The sequence below is a fragment of the Desmodus rotundus genome, chromosome 7 (assembly GCF_022682495.2).
Source record: "Desmodus rotundus isolate HL8 chromosome 7, HLdesRot8A.1, whole genome shotgun sequence".
NCBI classification, from domain to species: domain Eukaryota; kingdom Metazoa; phylum Chordata; class Mammalia; order Chiroptera; family Phyllostomidae; genus Desmodus; species Desmodus rotundus.
In genome coordinates this window covers 98,290,545-98,313,212 of record NC_071393.1, presented here as the reverse complement: position 1 = coordinate 98,313,212, position 22,668 = coordinate 98,290,545, and the positions used below count along the sequence as shown (strand labels likewise).

Below are 22,668 nucleotides of genomic sequence, written 5' to 3'. Positions count from 1 at the left end.
CTCCGGGGTTTCATGTATGGGCCCCGTTCGCTAATCTGCGCGCGTGCGTGCGTGCGACCGGACCTCAGGTGAGCGCCGTCACTCCGGTGCTGTTTATCCCCCTCGCAGTCCAGGGGCGGAGGGGGGGGGGGGCGCCAGTGGCCTCGGTTACTACCGAGAGTTCTCTAACTAGCCCCTGAGTGTCTCTATTTTCTTTTTCTTTTTGAGAAATTCCTCCTTTTCAAGCTCCCCTGGTCCAATCAAGCACCTGGCTGCTCACAGCGCAGCCTGGCCCTCTCTCAAGACTCCTGCAGCCACCCCTGCGCCAGGGCTGGCGCTTCTGCCGCCCTTGTACCGCGCGTTCCCGGGTCCGGGGGACCTTATTGTCCTTGAGCACTGTTCTTACCGTCAGATCTTTCAATGTCCTCTATCTTTGGTCTCTAATCTTCGTATATGCTGGAGTACTGTTGGCTGTTCGCTCTGCTCCTCAGATCAGCTAGGTATTTCCCTGGCGCTGAGGGGAAGTGGATTCCGCTCCCACCTATGTTGCCGCCATCTTCCGAATCCCCTTGTCTATTCTTATACAAGAATCACATCATTAATTACTGTAGCTTTGTAATAAATCCCAGTAACAATTGCTGGAAATATTTGTACTTGTTTAAGACATGTGACTGATTTTCTTAGTCTTTTGCATTTCTATATAAGTTTTGACATTATCTTGTCAATTTCAGCAAAATAACCTGTTTGGGTTTTTATTTTCCAGTCAGTAAAAAGGAGACTTGATTGAGGCCCCAGGGTCATGGGGTTCAGGCAGAAGGCTGCCCTGTTGACCTGAGGAGGTGGTGGAGGACCCTTATTTAACCTTCTTGGGGTGCAGGTTGTTGGTGTGACCGAGTGCAACAGTTGACAGTGCAGCAGCAGTGTGCAGCTGGGCGTAACACCTTGTGTTAGAACTGAGGCAGATCATCTTGTCCCAGTTGTACTTCCAGGCAAGCTGGCAGAGGGAGGGCTTGATGATGCTACCCCACAGATGAAGCACCAAGTGCAGGGTGGACTCTTTCTGAATGTTATAGTCAGAGAGAATGCAGCCATCCTGTTGCTATTTGCCTGCAAAAATCAGATGTTGCTGGCAGGTTGGATGCCTTCCTTGTCTTGGATTTTAGCTTTGATGGTCTCAGTGGTGTCACTGGACTCAAACTCAAGGGTGATGGTCTTGCCAGTCAGGGACTTCACAAATATCTGCATCTTTGAGTCTGCTGGGGAGTCTGCTGTCATGCCTTGTTGAGAAGAAAGAGAATCTGTTTGGTTTTGACTGTGATTGTATTAACTTTATGGGTAAGTTTGAGGCGAATTGATATATTTACAATATTAAGTTTAGTAATTCATGAACATGTTATATTTCAATTGTTTAGGTCATTAATTTTTCTCAGAGTCTATAATTTTCTTGCTAGGGTTCTTAAACTTCATTTGTAAGATTTATTCCAAAGTATATGATACATTTTAAAAATTCTGTTATAAATGATATTTTTAAATTTTATTTTCTGACTGTGTTGCTGTTACATAGAATACAGTTTCACTCATTATGAATTCAAGTAATTTATCTGTATAATATTTTGATTTTCCTTCATGGATATATTAGTCTGGTGTCTCCACATAAACAGAATCAATCAATTTCCCCCCCTAGTTCTATTCCCCCTGCCATTCAAATGTTAATCTAACCTAGAAATACCCTTACAGATACACACAGAAAAAATGTTTAACCAAATATCTGGGAACTCTCTGGCCTAGAAGTTGACACATAAAATTAACAGTGGGCAATCAAATCATCTATAAATTTGTTTCTAATTTTTATTTCTTTGTCTTGCTATACTGCATTAGCTAAGATCTCCAGTATAATGTGGAATAGAAATGATACAATTATTTTTCCTGATCTAAAAAGGAAAGTCCTCAATGTTTTACCATTAACTATTACACCTTTTTTTGTAGATAGACTTTATCAGATTAAGTTAGTTCATTAAGAGGTTTTACTATGAAAAAATGTTGAATTTTTTAGATGCTTTTTGTGCATCTATCGAGATCAGCATATTATTTTTTCTTTTATTATGTTAACAAGGTAAATTACTTTGTTTAATTTTCTAACATTAAACCAAGTTTACATTCCTGGGATGAACCTAACTTAGTCATGTTATATAATTCTTAAAAAATATATATTATGGAATTTAGTTAGCTGATACTGTGTTTTGGCTTTTGTTTTTTAGGTTCATGAGTAAAAATAATGGCCTATAATTTTTGTTTTTAATTTTGAGTTTTTATATCAAGGCTGGCTTCAAAATAAGTTGGGAAGTCTGTCTTGTTCTTTTTCTGTTCTCTGGGAAAGTTTGCTGAACATTATTGCACTTCTTCCTTAATAAACTAATTAGGGCCATATACTGAGCTATAAAAGCAAGTTAACAAATTTCACATACTAAAAATCAAAATAAGAAAGTATCTTTTCTGACCACAGTGATATAATTCTAGAAATCAATTTTTAAAAAGGTAACTTTTTAAGCCTCACAGAAGATCATGCTTATTGATTTTAGAGAGAGGGGAAGGGAGGGAGAGAGAGAGAAGGAGAGAAGCATAGATTGGTTGCCTTTTGTATGCACCGGACCTGGGACCCAACCTGCAATATCTGCCAGTGCCCTGGCCAGGAGTCATCCTTTCCATTTATGGTCAAGCTCCAACCAACTGAGCCACACTGGGAAAGGTTAAAAGGTAACTTTTAAAAATCCATTATATGATGCCACCAGTGCCCAGGTTCTGCTATTCTGAGGATACCCCAGACTCCCCGAGATGGCGATGACGATACTGCTCTCTGAGGAGCAGCTGTTGTGTTACTTTCCAGCTGCAAGGACCTGAGGCTCCCATGGTGTGGGCCCATGCATCTTATCCCAGTAGTTGTTCTGGGTCTGCAGAGTGTCCTCATCACTAGCCCCTGGCTCTGCAGCTACGCCTTCTCATCTTATTCTATCTTCTGTGGTGGATAGTGCTATCATTACCACCACTATGCAGCCGACCAGCAGTGGGTGGAAGACTAGGAGATGTAGAAGGAGAGCTACCAACAGAGGAGGCTGAAAGAGAGGAAAGGATTAGGGACTCAACAGTTCCTGAGATGTGGGGGCTGTCTCCAGAGTATCCTGAGAGCTGGGATCTGATGAACACAACTCATTTGAAGATGAGATAAAACACTCAGAAGACCAGCAGTTGAGATTCCAGCTCCAAAGAAAAAAGGAAAAAGACCAGTTGTTCAAAAAACAAAACAAAAAGAAAAAGAGGAAAAGTCTAATAGGAAATATAGCAAATATTATGATAATAGTGATAGTAATTCAGACTTTGACACTGATTTTAGCTCTGTTGATGGGAAGCAGGAAGCCAAAAAGAGCCAAGAACAAAGAGAAGAAAAAGAAACAGGGGATTAGGGGAGGGGGGGGGGTCAAGAAAAAAAGAATAAGAAAACTAAAAAAGAGCCCAGTGACTCAAGGTATAAGGATTCTGAAGGGGAATTGCCAAAAGGTATCTGGATTGAGCACTCAGAGATTGCAGATACCATGGATCTAACAGGGCCAGAAGCACCTATAATACAGACCTCTCAAGGTGAGAAACCTCTGAGCTATGGCCATGTTCTGCTCCCAGGTGAAGCTGCAGCTTTGGCTGGGTATGTAAAAACTGGAAAGCATATCCCAGGAAGAGGTGAAATTGGGCTGATGAGTGAAGAGATTGCTACATTTGAATGCTCAGGGTATGCTATGAGTGGTAACAGGCATCACAGAATGGAGGCTGTATGACTACATAAAGAGAACCAGATCTGCAGTGCAGATGAGAGGAGAGTCTTTGCATCCTTTAACCAAGAAGAGAGAAGAGAGAGAATAACATTCTGGCCACTTTCCAAGAGATGGTGTACAGAAAGACAAAAGGGAAAGATGACAAATAAAGACTTTTGTTCTACAGAAGGACTTTGAACAACAGTTTTATATGACCAAAGTAGTATTAAAATGCTTTATGGCATACTGTACCTACTATGTTAGTAAGTCCTACAAGAAGAAGCTGCTTTTTGATATCTCTTTAGCCATTTATTTTTCATTTTTAACATATGCACATGGTTTTAAAAATACTTAAACACTACAGGAGAGTCAGTAAAATGTGAGTCGTTCACCCAAGTCCCTGATCTTCTCGCCAAAGAAATCTATTTTGGTGTCTTCTATATCTGTCCATGAGTTCTTTGTACATACAAGCGTATTGTTGCAGAATAAACATTGGAGCTATGAAAAAATAAAATAATTAAAATCCCATATGTTTAGAAATTAAGAAGAATGCTTGTAAATTTTAAAGGTCAAAGAAGAAACCATACTGGAAATTAGAAACTTTTTAAAATGGGTGACTACAAAATATTCCATATCAAATTCTGTGTGTTTTTTTTACAAAAGTAATTCTTAAAGAAAATATACATATAAAAAAAGAAAGGTTGAAAATACTGATGAAGTATCTGTCTCAAGAAGTTAGAAAAAATAAATAGAAAGCAGAAGAAAATATGAAGATGAAGCAGATATAAATGAAATATACAATAAACATAAAATAGAGAGGATCAACAGAGCCAAAAGTTTGTTCTTGAAAAGTTTAATAAAATACAGTTGCTAAATCTCTGAGAGACTTATCAAGAAAAAGAATGAACACACAAATATTAGGAATGAAAGAAGGGGCATCACTAAAGATATTATAGACTTAGAAAATATAAGAGGCTATAATGAGAAATTTTATGATAAATTTTGAAAATTTAGATGCAGTGGTCAATATCATGCTATTTTCTTTTGGGAAGGTTTTTAATTACTTAATGAGTTTTTAAGTAATATAAGACTTTAAATTTTTGATTAATTTTTATGTCAATGGCACTTGTATCCTTCTACTACCATGGCATAAGGTTACAGTAGTACTTTTCTCAATTATTCTTAAAAACAGATACTTACATGACATCTACTATACACTAGCCACTATGTTTTACCATATTATTCTTCATATCCAGTTTGACTGGATTATTTTTTAGGACAAAACTAGGTTCTAACTTTAAGAAATTTAACAATAGGCCTCCGGTCAAGATAGTAGAGTAGCTAAATGGGGTACTCACATCCTACTGCAACCACATCACAATTACAACTAAACTTCAAAATAACTATTATTCAGAACTGCCTGAAATCTAGTTAAACGGAAGCTCTATAACTAAGGATATAAAGAAGAGACTGGTACGAGGGCCAGAGATGTAGAATGGGCTGGTCCCATACCTACATGTGGTGGTTAAAAATCAGGAGGGATAGCTGTGCTACACAGGTCCTCCCTGAGGAACAAGAAATCCCAACCACACACCAGGCCTCTTACACAGCCTAGGATTCCAGTGCTGGGAAGAGAAGTCCCCATAACTTCTGGTTGTGAAAACCAGTGGGGATTGTGGCTGAGTGAGATAAAGGCTGTTGGAATACCAGGTGTGCCTCTTAGGACTTACTCTCGCTAAGCTCCAGCACTGGGACAACAATTTAAAAGGCACCAGGGACTTGTGGGGAGGAACTGAATTGTCTGGCTTTGGGGTGAGAGTTGGAGAGGCAGCTTTCTCCTAAGCCAGAAGGGCTGGCAGAGGTCATTGTTCTTCTCTGAACCCTTCCCAAACAGAGCCAGCAGGCAGGCACCATATGTGAATCTCCATCAACCTGGCTAACACTGTTCACCCAGCAATTCCCTGAGACCCCATCCACATGAAGCTGTTTTTAGTGGCTTTCCTATATGAATGACCTGTTTTGGCTCATGCTTTGGACTTTCCTGAAATCTCTCAAAGGTTTACAAACCCCAAACAAGCAGCATCTGGCCACAGTGTGCCTCATACCTCTTGCTAAGTGGCTCCCCACCCAGCTCTAGCAACAGTCAGCCTCATTTCTCAGCTTGTCCTCTCCTGGGCATCTCCATGCCCAGCACAAGTAGTGGCCATCTGAATCCCTTTGTACCTCATACTGGGTGGCCCCAGGCAGGCCCCTAGGCAGGCAACAGTCAGTGGCTGATCTTGGCCTGCACCTCCCTGGAGGACCCAGAGCCAGCAGATTGGGTGGACAACTTCAGACCACATCAGAGCATTACCCAACCACCTCCATGAGGGACATACTCAAGGGATGAACTCATTGCTGCTCCATGAGGATGGCCTTGCAAAGCAGTTCCTTCTCAGTAATTGCAGCCAGGACATACAGCCAATTGGCCTGTGGGTTAATCCCTCCCATTGACACGCCACAGCATTCAAGGCTCAACTAGAACAACAGGAGGGTGCGCACAGCCCTACAGCTTTGGTGACTGGGGAGGCTGTTCCACTGGGCCATACAGGGCACCTACTACATAAGGCTACTCTAGCAAGACTGGGATATGTAGCAGCTGTACCTAATACATAGAAACAAACATAGGCAGGCAGCCAAAATGAGACAAACATGTTCCAAATGAAAGAACAGAACACAACTTCAGAAAAATACTAAATAAAATGGAGACAAGCAATCTAACAGATGTAGAGTTCAAAACACTGTTACAAGGATGCTCAATATACTTAGGGGAAGAGTAGATAGATTTAATGAGAACCTCAACAAAGAGATAGGAAACTTAAAAATGGAGATAGAACATAAAATAGAACCAGATAGAAATGAAGAACATAGTGTAGGGAGTCAACAGTAGCGTAGACACAACAGAGGGTCATATCATCAATTTGGAAAATAAGAAAACATAAAACAATCAGAATAGCAAAAAGAAAAGAGAATTTTAAAAATTAGAATAATTTAAGGAGTCTCTGGGACAATTCAAGCATACTAACATTTGCATCATGGGAGTGCCAGAACAAGAGGAGAGTGTAAGGAATTGAAAACTTCTTTGAAAAAATAATGACTGAAAAATTCCCTAACCTGGTGAAGGAAATGGACATATTAATGTAAGAAGCACAGAGAGTCCCAAACAAGATGAACCCAAAGAGGGTCCATGTCAAAGACACATCATCATTAAAATGCCAAAGATTAAAAACAAAGAATATTAAAAGCAGTTAGTTACTTACAATGGTGTTCCCATAAGACTGTCAGCTTATTTCTTAACAGAAACTTTACAGGTTAGAACGGATTGGCACGAAATATTCAAAGTGATGAAAAGTAAAGACTTATAGCCAGGATTACTCTACCCAGCAAAGCTATCATTTAGAATCAAAGGACAGATAAAGAGCTTCCCAGACCAGAAAAAGCTAAAGGAGTTCATCCGTCGAACCAGTATTACAAGAAATGTTAAAGGGTCTTTTTTAAGAAGAAGAAGAAAAAAGATAAAAATATGAATAACAATTGACAATAACTATATGCCTATGAACAATTCCTTTAAATGTAAATGGATTAAATGCTCCAGTCAGACATAGGGTAGCTGAATGGACAAAACAAGACGTTACATATGCTGCCTACAAGAGACTCACTTCAGATCAAAAGACACACAGACGGAAAGTAAAGGGATAGGAAAAGGTATCTCATGAAAATGGAAATGAAACAAAACAGTACAAAACTAGGGGTGCAATACAAATGGCAGAAAAATAGACTTTAAAGCAAAGATTATAATAAGAGACAACGAAAGACCCAGCAATTCCACTTCTTGGTATTTATCCAAAGAAACTCAGACAAAACATGGAAGCAACCTAAGTGTCCCTCATTAGATGAATGGATAGAGAAGTGATACATATATACAATGAAATATGATTCAGCCATATAAAAAAGGAATGAAATCTTGCCATTTGCAACAACATGGATGGACCTAGAGGATATTGTGCAGTGAAATAAGTCAGACAGAGAAAGAAAAATGCCATATGATTTCACTTATATATGGAATCTAAAAAACAAAATAAATGAATAAGCAGGCTAGAAACAGACTCTAGATACAGACAAACTTTTGACAGGGCCAAATTGGAGGACAGTTGGGGGAATGGGAGAAAAAGGTGAAGGAATTAAGAAGTATAAATTGGTGGTAAAAAATAGTCCTGGGGATAATAAAGTACAGCATAGGGAATATAGTCAATAATATTGTAGTAACTATGTATGGTGTCAGATGGGTAGTAGTTTTATCAGGGTGATCACTTCTCAAGTTATATAAATGTATAATTGCAGAATTGTACATCTGAAACTAATATAATATTGTATATCAACTATAATTGAAAAATAAAAAGTTATTAAAGGGCAAAAAAAAAAAGGTGATATCTAACAACAAAGAGCTCAGCAAAGCTACGTGGTGGCAATAAGGAAGAAGTGCATACCACTGTAAAAGAAAGTGGACTAGCATCTACTTCATAGACCAGGTCCATAATTTGTAAAGTGTTATGGTTATTTAGAGATACCACTGTTGCTGGGATTTCTGAGCTAGTAGTGTTCAGGGACTTTCAGTAGATATATTAGTTAACTTCAGGGTATTTGTGATTCCTCTGAAATTGTATAGAATATTGTATGTGTATATGATCTTTTTGGTGATAAGGAGGAGAACAATAGATTTTCATACAATCCCAGAAAGCTTAGGAATACTACTCTGCAGGTTAAGAAAAGTTTACAAAAGCCACCAAATACAGGTATTTTGTGTGTGTGTGTGTGATTTATGTCTCTATTTGAGTATACCATGCTAGTAAATTATATAGATATGATTCTCTTACTTTTATTCAATAAATATTATTTTGCCTGTATGTTAACTAAGAACTTTGTTTTTAAAGGTTCAGGAACAAGTACATCCCAATCTCTCAGCTAATGAAGAATCTCTCTATTATATCGAAGAGCTGATTTTTCAGCTACTTAATAAATTATGCATGGCCCAACCAAGGACTGTTCAAGATGTGGAGGTAAAACTATTTTGTTATTTCAAAAACACACCGAACAACTATGCAAATTAATTTTTTAATCCAAATATATATCATAGTTAATTACTGTGGAAACTAATGCCATTGAAATCATATGTGGATTATATGGTCAGTTCACTTTAAACAAACATCAAGACAATTCAGTGGGGAAAGGAAAGTTTGTCAGCAAAAAAAAAAAAAATGCTAGAACAACTGGATAAATTTATGGGGCAAAAAAATGCTTGAAACCTATCTCACACAAAAATTAATTCACGATGGATCATGGTCTTAAACATAAAAGCTGACACTATAAATTTTCTAGAAGAAAATGCAGAATATGTTCATAACCTGAGGTTAAGCAAGTATTTTCTATAGAGGACTCAAAGACAGTAAGTATTAAAGAATAAAATTGATGAGGAAAAAAATATGTACGTCACAGACTGGGAGAAAATGTTTGCAATTCCTTACAAAGAATTTGTATACAGAGTATGTTAAGACTCCTACAAATCAATAATAAAAAGATAGCTTACTTTTATCCCAGAGGGGCAAAAGTCTTAAACAGACATTTAATAAAAGAAGATCTACTAATGGCCAGTAAACACGTGAAAAGATGTTTAAGCTCACAACTCATGAACAAAATAGAAATTAAAACCACAATGAGATACTATTTCATAAAAGGGATAAAATTAAAGACTGAAAAAACCAAATGTTAATGAGATGTAGAGCAACTAGAACTATTTATGCTGATAATGGGAGTGGAAATTATATAACCACTTTGGAAAATTGTTGGCAGTTCCTTATAAAGTTAAATATGTATCTAGCTTATGAACCAGCAATTTTACTCCTAGGTACTTAACCCTAAGTAAATGAAAATTATGTTTACAAAAAGACTTATACATAAATATCCAAGTAGTTTTATTCATGATAGCCAAAAATTAGAAACAATCCAGATTTCTATCAACAAGAAAATGGGTAAACAAATTGTGATAGATTTATAAAATGGAATACTACTCAGTAATAAAATAAAAGAATGAACTATTGATATACACAGTAACATACCTACAGTTCACAGACATTACACAGAGCAAAAAAATCCAGACCCCAGGGAATACATATTGTATGATACCATTTAGATGAAGTTCAGAAACAGCCAAAATTAATGGTGATAGAAATCAAGATGGTGCGTGGTTGCCTTTGAGGGGTGGAATATTCTATATCTTGATTAGTAAAGCATTTTTCAAAATTCATTGAGTTGTATACTTCAGATCTGTGCATTTTGCTGTATATAAATACTGCCTCAATAAAGGACTATTATAAATCTTACACACTACTAAAAGATCATGTGTGATGCATTGCTAAAATACGGTTTTGGTTCACTAACATGGGAGTATATTTAGATTTTTAGTAGTATCTGTCATTATAGCTTTTTGAAATTAACTTTTGCACTAGACTGCTTATCTTACCTTTCCTTTGAAAATTGTTTCTATAATAAGGCAATAGCTTCCAGTATGAAGGAAAATCTTAATTTGGAGTAATTGAGCTATTATGAGTTCTAGAGACTCTGGGAATTAAAGCATTTGTTTTCCTATTCTCTGCTGTAAGAATTGGTCCTTAAATAAATATAATAAAAGCATACTTTTCAGTAGCTAAATAATCTCAAAGCTGAATATAATTAAATAAGAAATGCTGCTCAATTGGAGTTTGATTCACTTATCATTACTTCCCTTATTCATGCCAATTACCAGTTCAGTTTAAGGTTAGATGAATCATAAATCATAATTTAAAAGGCTTGGATTTTTTTTGCCAAGAGATACATTTCCTTCATTGGAAGCTCTGCCACCCAGTTGATCCTCTAAGAGGTACATGATCTCTCTTCTTTTTAAAATTCTTCTCTATATTTGAAGCTCCAAGATTAGGAAAAGGGGAGTGACTGTATAATAATTATTAATAATGAATTAACTTTTGCTAGGTAAAGAATTTTAACCCTAGAAATCTTACTGTAAAACCAGTGATAGAGTATTTTATGCTAGCTTTAATCTTTCCTAACATTATTACTTTTTAAAATGTGTTTCATTTTAATTATGCTTACATTTAAAGCTTTTGTTTAAATTTCACCTTTTTATTCACCCATGGGAATTATGTTGAAGAATCTTTATAAAAAATTTTTTAACAAATCCCATTGATTTTTAAAAATTTAACTTATTACAGGAATCAGAACTTTATGTTACTATTACCTGCTACCATTAAAAATGGTGGTACAGTTATATGAATTTTCTACTTAGAGCACTTCTATTAACAATAGTACTGCTATGATCTGAACAGGAACGAGTCCAAAAGACCTTTCCTCATCCAATTGATAAATGGGCTATAGCTGATGCACAGTCGGCCATAGAGAAACGAAAACGAAGAAATCCTCTCTTACTGCCTGTGGACAAAATCCATCCTTCACTGAAGGTAATAAAAAAAGTTAAACATTGGGGAAGTTCTTTATAAATAGTACTTATCTATAGTATTGGTGTATATATAGTATGGTCTATGTTATTGTATATATGCACTTGGTTGTGTGTATATTTGTAGTTATACATACATTTCATACTATGTGTACAAAATGAAAATAAGTATACTGTGATAAAATCAGATTGCCTTTCAAATAATATTAAAAGTTAATAATACCTCCCTCCCCCACCTCTACCCTCCCCCTTGATTTTGTCCTTGTGTCCTTATATAGTATTGCTCCTATAGACCCTGGCTGGGGTGGGGTGGAGGGATGGGGAGAAAATGCAGACAATTGTAACTGAATAAAAATTAAAAAAAAAAAAAAAAAGAATAGCTATCATATAAGGAATGGAAATCAGTAGGTACTAGAAGAATAGAAGGGCACAAGAGTAAAGTGTGCTGTGATGTGGAAATAATAAAGTGGGCATCAAAAAGAAAAAAGTTAATAATAAGCAATAATGCATCTTTGTGGCATCTTCTGATGACTACTACCCCTGACTGATTTTCAACCTTTTGTTGATTCAGAAAACATATAGTGAGGGGATGGGGAATGGGTAGAAGTGGCAGAGGGTATAGGGAGGATAAATGGTCATGGAAAAATATAATTAAAAATAAAAATTATTTGAAAAAACAATGTCAAAATGTGATTTCAGAATTTTTTTTAATTAATCTGTATTTACCACACGTATTTGTATATACATTGGAAAGTAGACTAGGGAATATTTTTCAGTCTATAGAAAATACTTGGTGTACATAGATTTGAATACCCCTTGGTAGCAATTTTAAGATCCTCCCTTCCCCATACATATATCTTCTCAATAGAAACCATTGTAACTTGGGGATATTGGTTTAATCAAGGTCCTTGAAGATAGCAGATACTTGTCAAATGGGTTTTGGATAATGTATTAATTAAGAGGTTTTTGGTGAAGTCCAGCCCAAGATTTCCTCTTAGAATGAACTGTCTCTTTTTGTTTGATACTAAAAGCAGATTTGTTAGATTGGGGTGTCTCTGTTTGAAGAAAGCCCCTGGTACTGGGGCCAGTAACTCATTTTATATCTTATGGTACCTGTAAATTTTGACATTTGGTTTATAGGAAGTTCTTTATAAGTGAGAATGTTAAATGAAATTTTAAGTGTTTAACTGGTACTTGATAGTGCCATTTTTTTTTAGAATTAAATTATTTATTTTTTTCCACAGGAAGTTTTAGGGTACAAAGTGGACTACCATGTGTCCTTATATATTGTGGCTGTACTAGAGTATATCTCAGCTGATATTTTGAAATTAGCTGGTAATTATGTTTTTAATATTCGACATTATGAAATATCTCAGCAGGACATTAAAGTGTCAATGTGTGCAGATAAGGTAAGTGTTAAAAGGTATTTAAACTTAACTTGAATAATAGTGACTACATGTTATGTCTACCTCCCTCTTTTTTATGATTATATTAGTAATTTTTGTAAGTCTTGGTTTTGGAACACAGAAAAATGCTGACTTTACAAACTAACCATGATATTTCCAGATTTTTTCATCATGTGACGGGATGAGAATCTCTGTTTTTTCCAACAAAAATCCCTTCTGTACAGGAAAGAACATGGAGAACCTCAAACCAGTTCAAGAAAAGTAGTTTGAGTTTGTCTTTATTTGAGTTTTATATTTTTAGAAAGAGAATATAGAGTGTTCAGATACTTTTAAGCTTAAGAACTAATTTTGAAAAGCATACTTGGGTTTCATAGAATAGTTTAGTGGGGCTCGGGAAGACAGAAAAAGACTGCAATGCCAAAGTTACTTCCTTTTGGTAATTTGTCACGCTTATCTTCTTTTTTCCTGGCTGTAAGCTACTAAGGAAAGAAATTGAATCTTTATTGTTTCCCCCTTGTCCTTTTCTTTCCTTTTTACTTTCCCTCCTTTTTTCTTACTTTTTAAATCAATATTTTTGAGTACCTGTTATAGGCTAGTCACTGTTCTGAGCATTGAAGATAAACCAGTGAACAAGTCAGCAAACACTGTGTTAAAAGAAAGTTATTTTAGTGGGAAATAAAAATAATGTAAACAACTAATTGTAGCACAATGTAATTAAAACTATTAAGAGGATAAGAGGTGTAGGGATGACTGGGAACACTTCACAAAGATACCACCCAAACTAGACTTCTAAGGGTGAATGACCCTCAGAATCTGGCACAGCCCAGCGGGTCTCTACTTCAACTGTACATCAGAATTACCAGAAAGCTTTTGAAGAATCCTGATGTATCTAGCCCCCAAAGATTCTAATTTACTTAGCCTGGATTGGGCCTCCAAGCCTCAGTATTTTCAAATTTTTTGAAAGTAAACCAGGTGATTCTGATGAGCAGTTATGATTGAGATCCATTGTACTGTGCCATAGTCTCAAAAATGATTAATTTCATAGTAAAAATTCTTTCTTATTTCTATTTTGACTTCTAAAATTATGGTTACATTTTTTACTTTGTTTTTGTTATCTCAGACTTTTAGTAAAATTGCCTGTGCCTTGAACCACTTAAGAATAAGTTGCCAACATAGTTTAGTATCCTACAGACAAAAAACATTTTCCTACATAACAATAGTATGACAATTAAAATCCAAGAAATTTATGTTGATGCATTATACCATTTAATCCTCTGATCCCATTCAAGTTTTGCCAGTTGTCCCAATGATGTCCTTTATAACAGAACGATCCAGTCCAGAATCATGTATTGCATTTAGTTGTCATGAATGTTTTTCTCTCTCTTCAGTCTGAAACAGTTCCTCATTTTTCCCTTAACTTTCACTACCTTGACAGTTTTTTGTATTACACAAATTATTTTTTTAAATATCCTTTTTTTTTTGATGTTTCTTCTGGATTAGATTCAGGTTATGGATCTATGGCAGGAATATCATGGAAGTAGTACTGTGTTCTCATTGTATTTTTTCACATAGCGCACGATTTCATTGTTTCTATTACTGGTGATGTTCACTTTGATCACTCGATTAAGGGGTTGTCTGTTAGGCTTCTCTACTTTGAAGTACTCTTTTTCTCTTTTGTAATTATAAATAAATATTTTGTGGAATATTTTGAGACTGTAAATACATTGTTCCCCATCTCACTTTAAGTTTATTCATTTGTTTATTTTAATGTGGACTCATGGATTCTTATTTTATTCAGTGGGCCCTACTCTATTACTTTATTATTTAAATACTCAAATTGTCCCAGATTTGGCCAGTGGGAGCTTTTTCAAGTTGGCTTCTCTGTCCCTGTCATTCTTTGAGCACTCTCTTTTGTTTATTGTTTTTTTAAAAAAATACTTTATTTATTTAATTTTTTAGAATGAGAGGAAGGGGGGTAAGAGTGGGAGAGAAACAACAATGTGTGGTTGCCTCTCACATGCCCCTACTGGGGACCTGGCCCACAACCCAGACATGTGCCTAGAAATCAAACTGGGAATCAAACCAGTGACCCCTTGGTTTGCAGGCTGGCACTCTATCCACTGAGCCACACCAGCCAGGACCAAGCACTTTCTTTTGACACAAGACTAGGTTCAACTTGTTCTTTACTTACTGCTCAAGCCTGGAATTGGTTGTTTTCTAAGATACCCTGGTTCCTTTTAGTGGTGAGTGATATTTAGAAACCAAGATCTGGGTGCTAGATGAGCTCATTGCTATTTGAGCATCATTGCTCTGCTCTCTTAGAGGCCAGAGTTAGGGCAAATATATATATATATATTTGTGTGTATATATTGTATATGCATGAACGTATTTATTTATTATGAGTTCACAGATCTCTCTGAACCAAATCCAATATCACAGGTTTATTTTAGCATCCCCTTTTTCATGTTAGTAGTTTCCTTCTCTGAAAGGAAGAAACCTGGCTCACATTTTTCTTTTTGTTATTTTAAAGATTTTATTTATTTATTTTTAGATAGAGAGAAGGGAGGGAGAAAAAGAGGGAGAGAAACATGGATGTAAGCATCGATCAGTTGTCTCTCATAGGCACCCTGACCAAGGACTGAACCCACAACTCAGGCATGTACCCCGACTGAGAATTGAACCTTTCATTTTCCCTGATGATGCCCAGCCAACTAAACCATACTGGTCAGGGCCTATTTTTCTTAATATATTTTCCTATTTGATCAATTCTCCTATGTAACCAGCCTCCCGGCAGCCTTCTCTTCTACTTGTGTAAGCACCCTCCTTAGCCCTATTATGGCTTGGAAACCTTTCTTCCTTTTATATACACTTTCCTTACTCCCTCACTCAAGCTCTGACAATACTGTGTTGGGCTCCTGCTTTGGACCATATTCTCTAGCACCCTTCATCAAGCTGCCTTGTCATGTGGATGGTTTCTTTACCCCAACTGATCTCTAACCTTCTGTGTTAGGTGTGCCTCTCTCTACAGACACCCTCCTTACTCCACTCAGAGTCTGTCACACTGAGATGGACAACCCTAGCTTTTCTCCACCCCCACCTTACAGGGAGTCTTACCTTATTTTCTCCATTTCCTCCTCCCCTGCCCATTAGCCTTGGACAGAATTGTTGAGGAACTGTGGGAAGGAAAGACTTATACCATGTTTGAAGTTCACCTTTTCCATGACTCTTTTTAAAGGTAAAAGCAATTAAATTCTAGGCAATTACAGTTTCAGAATTACAAGAGGCCAAATCCTCACAATAAACCGACAATTCATCACATAGCTTCTGTTTGGGCACTGGCAAATTCATTTCTTAAACACCGTTCATCCATTTTTATAAAATCCTAATTAGGTGAAATGTCTTTCTCATACAAAGTTAAAGTAGATTTCTCTGGTGGTTTTTTTTTTTTTTTTTTTTAGAGATTTTTATTTATTTATTTTTAGAGAGGGGAAGTGAAGGAGAAAGAGAGGGAGAGAAACGTCAGTGTGTGCTTGCCTCTCATGCACCCCCCTACTGGGGACCTGGCCCACAACCCAAGCATGTGCCCTGACTGGGAATCAAACCGGCAATCATTTGATTTGCAGGCCGGCACTCAATCCACTGAGCCATACCAGCCAGGGCTTCTGTTAACTCTCATTCATTAATTCTAATTTTTTCTCCTAAATTACATTAAATAAGACCAAACTGTTTTTCAGAATAAGTTACATGATGTATTTTTATTTACTAAATCTTTACGTTTTGAGACTTTAAAAAATAGTCTTCAGATGACATGATTTTTAGATCTCACTATTATTTTACTTTTAGCCTGTAATTTCTAAAACTAAAGATAACAATCTGGATTTGGTTTGACCAACACAGATTACAGTGAAATGCCTTCCTTTATCCTATGTTGTTATTATATAATTTCAGCATTTTTTGGGGGGGGGTGAGGGTACCCATGTCACTCTGCTTACTTACTGAGTTTGCAGATGTCTAAGCTCCCTAGGGCTTTTCACATGTGATACTAGTTATTATGCTATGTCTTCGATTTCTTACAACTGCTGTTGATTTTTTTCATGTAAGTTTGAGCTCATATCTGTCCCTTGAGCATCTTATACTGTTATTGAGACTATACGTCAACATATCAAGATACAAAAATCTAATTTTGTCATTCAGCATTTTCAGTATCCTTCCCAGCTTTTTAAAATGTGTACAAATGGGAGAAACAGTTTTAGTTGAAAATATTAAAAATATTGAAAAAACAGTATATGAGAAATGAAATTTTTCATGTTATTAGAGGTGTGCTGCTAGGAATAAATTACCACTTTTTAAACTGCGGCCTTTTGGTCAGCTACTGTTTTGTTGACCATTGAGTTCAACAAACTATCTGTAAAGGACCAGAGGGTAAACATTTTAGTCTCTATTGCACCTACTCATCTTTGCCATCATAGCACCATAAACAAATGAGTATGGGCTGTGTTCTAGTAAAACTATTGTGGTGGGTGCAATATGGCTTATGGGCTATAATTTGCCCATCTCTTTCTACCATGATCCTAAGTTTGTTATTTGAGACTGTCATATGCTTGGCTTAAAATTAAGATGGCTTTATTTCTGGGTCTAGTCATGTGAATGGAGTAATGAGATTAGTATGAGATGGTGTGATCTCAGTAAACTAAACTGATTTCTAGTGATCTCTGGTTCAAGAGCTCACAACCCATCTTGTTTAGTAAACTATTTGAATAAATGATTTCTAGGGATCTGTATAAATTACCAGGCAAGGTCATATAATTTGCCAGTCAGGGAACTTGAGAATTAACCTTTTTTTCTTTATATTTAAAAATAAAAGCAACATTTGACTATATGAGGTATTCTGGCACACCGGAGTTGCTTAGAATAGATGATCACAGGAAAGAATTATATAACTCAACCCCTACTATAATTGTCACTATTAAGGAAAATAATATTCAGACTGCAAAAATAGACATATGTGCTTAGGAGGAAAATGGATGTCTAAGAGAGACAAGAGAATCTAAGAAAGGCAAGAGAATAAGGTAGCACAGAGCTACTCTGAAGTTTACTTCTCCAGGCCTAGATGTAATAGGAGTTGAATTCTGTGGTTTTTTTCTTTCATAGTAATAACATTAATCCATCTGTTCCAAAAACTGGCCCTACTTCTTTGAACATGACCAAAAACAAAAATCTTTTTATTATCCTAATGTTTTTTTGATCCTTAACTCATCTGCAGTTTAGCCTCCATTATAACTCTTAATAGTTTATAAACATGTACAATACATGTGTGCTTTTTAAGTGAATATCTTTTGTGTGCTTACTGTCTGTCAAATGCTATAGATTTGAACATGAAATCATGGTCCTTAATCCTTAGAAATTTCAATACAAGTATTTATACTGGAAAGAGAGAAGATTGCTACTGGAGGACCTAAGCCAGTGGAAAAGATTCTGATAGTGGAGCCAGAGAGAGTGGGAAAAACTATACAAAGAAAATTATACTTGAGCTGAGTGATGAAAATGGCTAGGTATTTGTCAGATAAATAAATGTGATACTTGGAAAGGAAATAAGAAAAGACATTCCAGATTACGGAGAATACAAGAAACTGACCAGATTTAGGAAATATTTCTGAATTAATATTGACAGGTTGGGGACTGATTTAATATAGAAGTTGGAGGAGTGGTAAGTCTACGGTAATGACAGGTTTTCTAGTTACGATGATCAAGTAGGTGGTGGTATTATTAGTGATCATGAGGTGGAGTATACCTATTTGGAGGTATAGAGGTTCAGTCAGATAGGGAGATAAGTAGCAAGTCCTTTGTAATACTTGTTTAGTGTCCAGAGAGATGCTGAGGCTAGAGATAAACACTTAAGGAGTCATTATCATTGAGATAGTAATTGGAAATCATCTAAGAAGATGAGTTCACACAGGAGGAAGTGTAGTAGATGTAACTGACCACATTTACATATTTCTGAGTTAGATTCAACAAGATCAGAAGGGCAGTATTTATTTTGTTAATTGCTGTATTTTATTTAAAACTGTCAGTTTCTAGTGATCATTAAATAAGAACAATTTCAGAATCAATGATTATCTCATAGTGTCTTGTCAGAATTTCCTCTTATCTCTTTGAAGTCGTTTTCTTTTGGAGCTTCCTTTTTGGGATTATGCCTTTTTTTAACTGAACTCTAAGAAAGTAGTTTTTATTCAGTCTTGAATGTATAATTATGTGGGTACAATTTTTCTTTATTGACTGTGTTTAATTACGAAAACTATGGTCACCTTTTTCATAATTGCTTTTCATTTACAACTGGCTGTTGCCTGTTGTTTGACTCACGTCCATACTAGGAATCTTTACTATTTTCTGAAAAGGGGAAATTGTTGCTATAGCAATTTAAGCATCTGTGGGTTGCTTGGTTTTAACAAATAAATTTAATAGCAGTTGTTAATGTAGTAAATAAGCTTCAGAAAAGTATCATATTTTTAGTCTATCATGTGCCTGTACTATAGTATTGTGTTGTTTCATATTTTTGTCCCTTGAACTCATCTAAGTGCATAAAACCATCTTTATAGGTAGGACAGGGAACTACTATTTTGAATGTCTTACTATTTGGCAGACATAGTAGTGTGCATTTTATGTATATTACCTCTTTGGATTCTTTTATCAGTTCCATGTTATATATAGGAGTCTGACTTTTAAAATAATAATCTGTAATCACAGGTAAATACATAGTTAAACTAGAATTTTGGCTTGGATTGTTCTCCAAAGCTATGCTCTTTTTCCTATCAATGTGTGTGTGTGTGTGAGAGAGATACACACACACACACATATGTATATTTCACTATTAGGTTTATCTTATTCCAGAAATACTTCTTTTTCTACATCAACTTTTCATATTTCCCTTGTTTTGAATTTTTCCATATATATTAGCCTGTAATACACACAGTTCTTACTGTTTAGTATGTTTAATTGCAAGTACTTTGAAATGGCTTTGTAAAAGTAGGGGAAATAAATTATGCATTATTGGTTTATTTCTCAGGTTTTGATGGATATGTTTGATCAGGATGACATAGGTTTGGTTTCTCTCTGTGAAGATGAACCTAGTTCTTCAGGTGAATTAAACTATTACGACCTTGTCAGAACTGAAATTGCAGAAGAAAGACAGTATCTGCGGGAACTAAATATGATCATGAAAGTGTTTCGAGAAGCCTTTCTTTCTGACAAAAAGCTGTTTAAACCTTCTGTAAGTACCTTTTTGGGTTTGAAATTCTGTCTACCTCTAAGTCAAATAGCAGCCAAAAATCATTAATAGTAACTTTATATACTTTATGAGTATACAAAACAAGAATGTTGTTTTATATAGTTTTTGTGGGCTTTTTAATTATGTGAATGTTGTACTAATGTAGTATGGTGACAATGAAAGTTAGACACAAAATGAGAAGGGATTACACTGAAATGAAATCTTTTTCTGTTATGCAGTAGCTAAGATTTATAGTCATTCATTTGAAGGCAGTGAAAAAGGTGTATGGTCTAGAAAAGACATGCTTTATACTCTTTTGGTAGGTACTTTAAGGAAGTAGTTTAAGGTTTTAACAGTGGAACTTTATAAGAATAAAAATTTATGCCGAGTATCACATAAACAAAGGCAGAGTTGCTCTGTTGGAAAACAGGGTGGGAGTGGGGAGAGTAGTATGGGAATCTGGAGAGCTTTGTCCATATTTTTATATCTGTAGCTTTGAAAGTCAACTCTAAAGAATCTAGCTAGACAAATATTCTTTTTTCTTTTTTTAAATACTCACCTGAGGATATGTTTATTGATTTTTTTGTTTTGTTTTAGAGGGAGAGTGAGATATTGATGTAGGAGAGAAACATTAATTGGTTGCCTCCCATGTGTGGCCCCAACCTAGATCGAACCTGCAGCCTAGGTATGTGCCCGGAACAGGAATTGAACCTGCAACCTTTTGGTGTATGGGACGATGCTCCAACCAACTCAAACCACCTGGCCAGGGTGACAAATACTCTTTTTTAAAAGAGATTTTTTCCTACATACTAATCATGAAATATATGAGAAAAAGAAGTGAAGACAATTCCATTGCAATTGCAGTGAAAAGGGTAAAATACTGGTGAATAAATGTAACAAAGAAAGTGAAGGACCTATATACATTGAAAACTACAAGACACTGTTGTGTGCAATTGAAGACACAAAGACATGGAAAGATATTCTGTGTTCATTGATTAGAAGAATGAACATAGTTAAAATGGCCATGTTACCTAAAGCAATGTACAGATTTAATGTAATCCCCATTAAATCCCAATGGTATTTTTCAAAAAAACAGATTGAAAAAAATCAAATTTGAAAAAAAATTTATAGTACTATGTTAAGTAAAATATTATTAAAATTAAAAAAATCAAAATTATATGGAATCATGAAGAACACCAAATAGCCAAAGCCATCCTGAGAAAACAACAAAATCAGAGGTATCATACCCCTTGGTTTCAAATTATACTACAGAGCTACAATAATCAAAACAGTATGGTATTAAGCCAAAACCATACAATGGAGAAAGTAAAGCCTCTTCAATGGTATTGGGAAAATTGAATAGCCACATACAAAAGAATGAAGCTAGACTGTCTTTGATACCATATATAAAAAACTTAAAAATTGATTAAAGACTTACTAAAAGGCCTGAAATGATAAAATATGTAGAAGAAAACATCGGTGCTAAACTTAGGGACCTTGATCTCAGAGAGACTTTTCTGAACTTTATCCCAAAGGCAAGGGAAGTAAAAGCAAAAATAAATGGGAGTACATCAAAATAAAAAGCTTATGTACAATAAAAGTAACAATAAACAAAACAAAAAGACAGCCTTGGCCAGGTGGCTCAGTAGGTTGGAGTGTTGTCTCATATACCACAAAAAGATTGTGGGTTCGATCCCCAGTCAGGGTGCCTATGGGAGGCAAGCAATCGATGTTTCTCACATTGATGTTTCTCTCTCTTTCTCCCTCTCTCTCTCTCTCTCTCCCTCTTTCTCTCCACCCCCTCCTTTTCTCTCTCACTCAAATCAATAAATGTATTCTCAGGCTAGGATTTAAAAAAAGAAAAGACAACCAACTGAATGGGAGATGTTTGTAAATGATACCTCCAAAAAGGAACTAATATCCAAAATATATAAAGAACTCATATAACTCAGCACTAAAAAACAAACAATTTAAAAATGGACAGGGCCCCTTTCCCATCTTGCAAGATGGTGGGTGAAAAAGCTGAGAAGCCAATACTAAGGAGAAGAAACCTGAAGCCAAGAAGACTGATGCTGGCAGCAAAATCAAGAAGGGTAACCTCAAGGCCAAGACCCCTAAGAAGGGGAAGCCCCACAGCAGCCGAAACCCTGTTCTAGTTGGAAGAATTGGTAGTTGGTAGATACCTGATTGACTAGGTATTTCTGAAAGGCCATTTGCAAGAGGAAGTATTCAGCAGCTAAATCCAAGATTGACAAGAAAAAGGAGAAAGTTCTTGCTACTGTCACAAAACCAGTTGTGGTGACAAGAATGGTGCTACCTGAGGGGTTAAACTTTACAAAATGCCTAGATCTTATCCTGCTGAAGGTGTGCCTTGAAAGCTGTTGAATCATAGCAAGAAACCCTTTAGTCAGCATGTGAGAAAACTGCGGGTCAGCATCACTCCCAGGGACCATTGTGATCATCCTCACTGGGTACCACCGAGGCAAGAGGGTGGTTTTCCTGAAGCAGATGAGCAGTGCCTTGCTACTTGTGACTGTACATCTGTCCCTGAATCAAGTTCCTCTATGTAGAACACATCAGAAATTTGTTATCACCACCTCCACGAGTGGTGTAAAAATCCCCAAACATTTCACTAATCCTTATTACTTCAAGAAGCTGTGCAAGCCCCAGACACCA

At 36.1% G+C, this 22,668-nt stretch overlaps 1 protein-coding gene and 1 pseudogene across 3 annotated transcripts in view; both read left to right on the top strand.

Annotated features, from left to right (window-relative positions):
* SOS2 (SOS Ras/Rho guanine nucleotide exchange factor 2) overlaps window positions 1-22,668 on the top strand; it is a 109,720-nt gene that overhangs the window by 26,268 nt on the left and 60,784 nt on the right. For all 3 annotated transcript variants that reach the window (XM_053927617.1, XM_053927616.1, XM_053927618.2), the window contains exons 2-5: window positions 8,750-8,875; window positions 11,195-11,326; window positions 12,567-12,731; window positions 19,792-19,995. In XM_053927617.1, the coding sequence (XP_053783592.1) occupies window positions 8,750-8,875; window positions 11,195-11,326; window positions 12,567-12,731; window positions 19,792-19,995 (627 nt within the window). The remainder of the gene's footprint in view (window positions 1-8,749; window positions 8,876-11,194; window positions 11,327-12,566; window positions 12,732-19,791; window positions 19,996-22,668) is intronic.
* LOC112310994 (NKAP-like protein) lies at window positions 2,812-4,057 on the top strand (annotated as a pseudogene).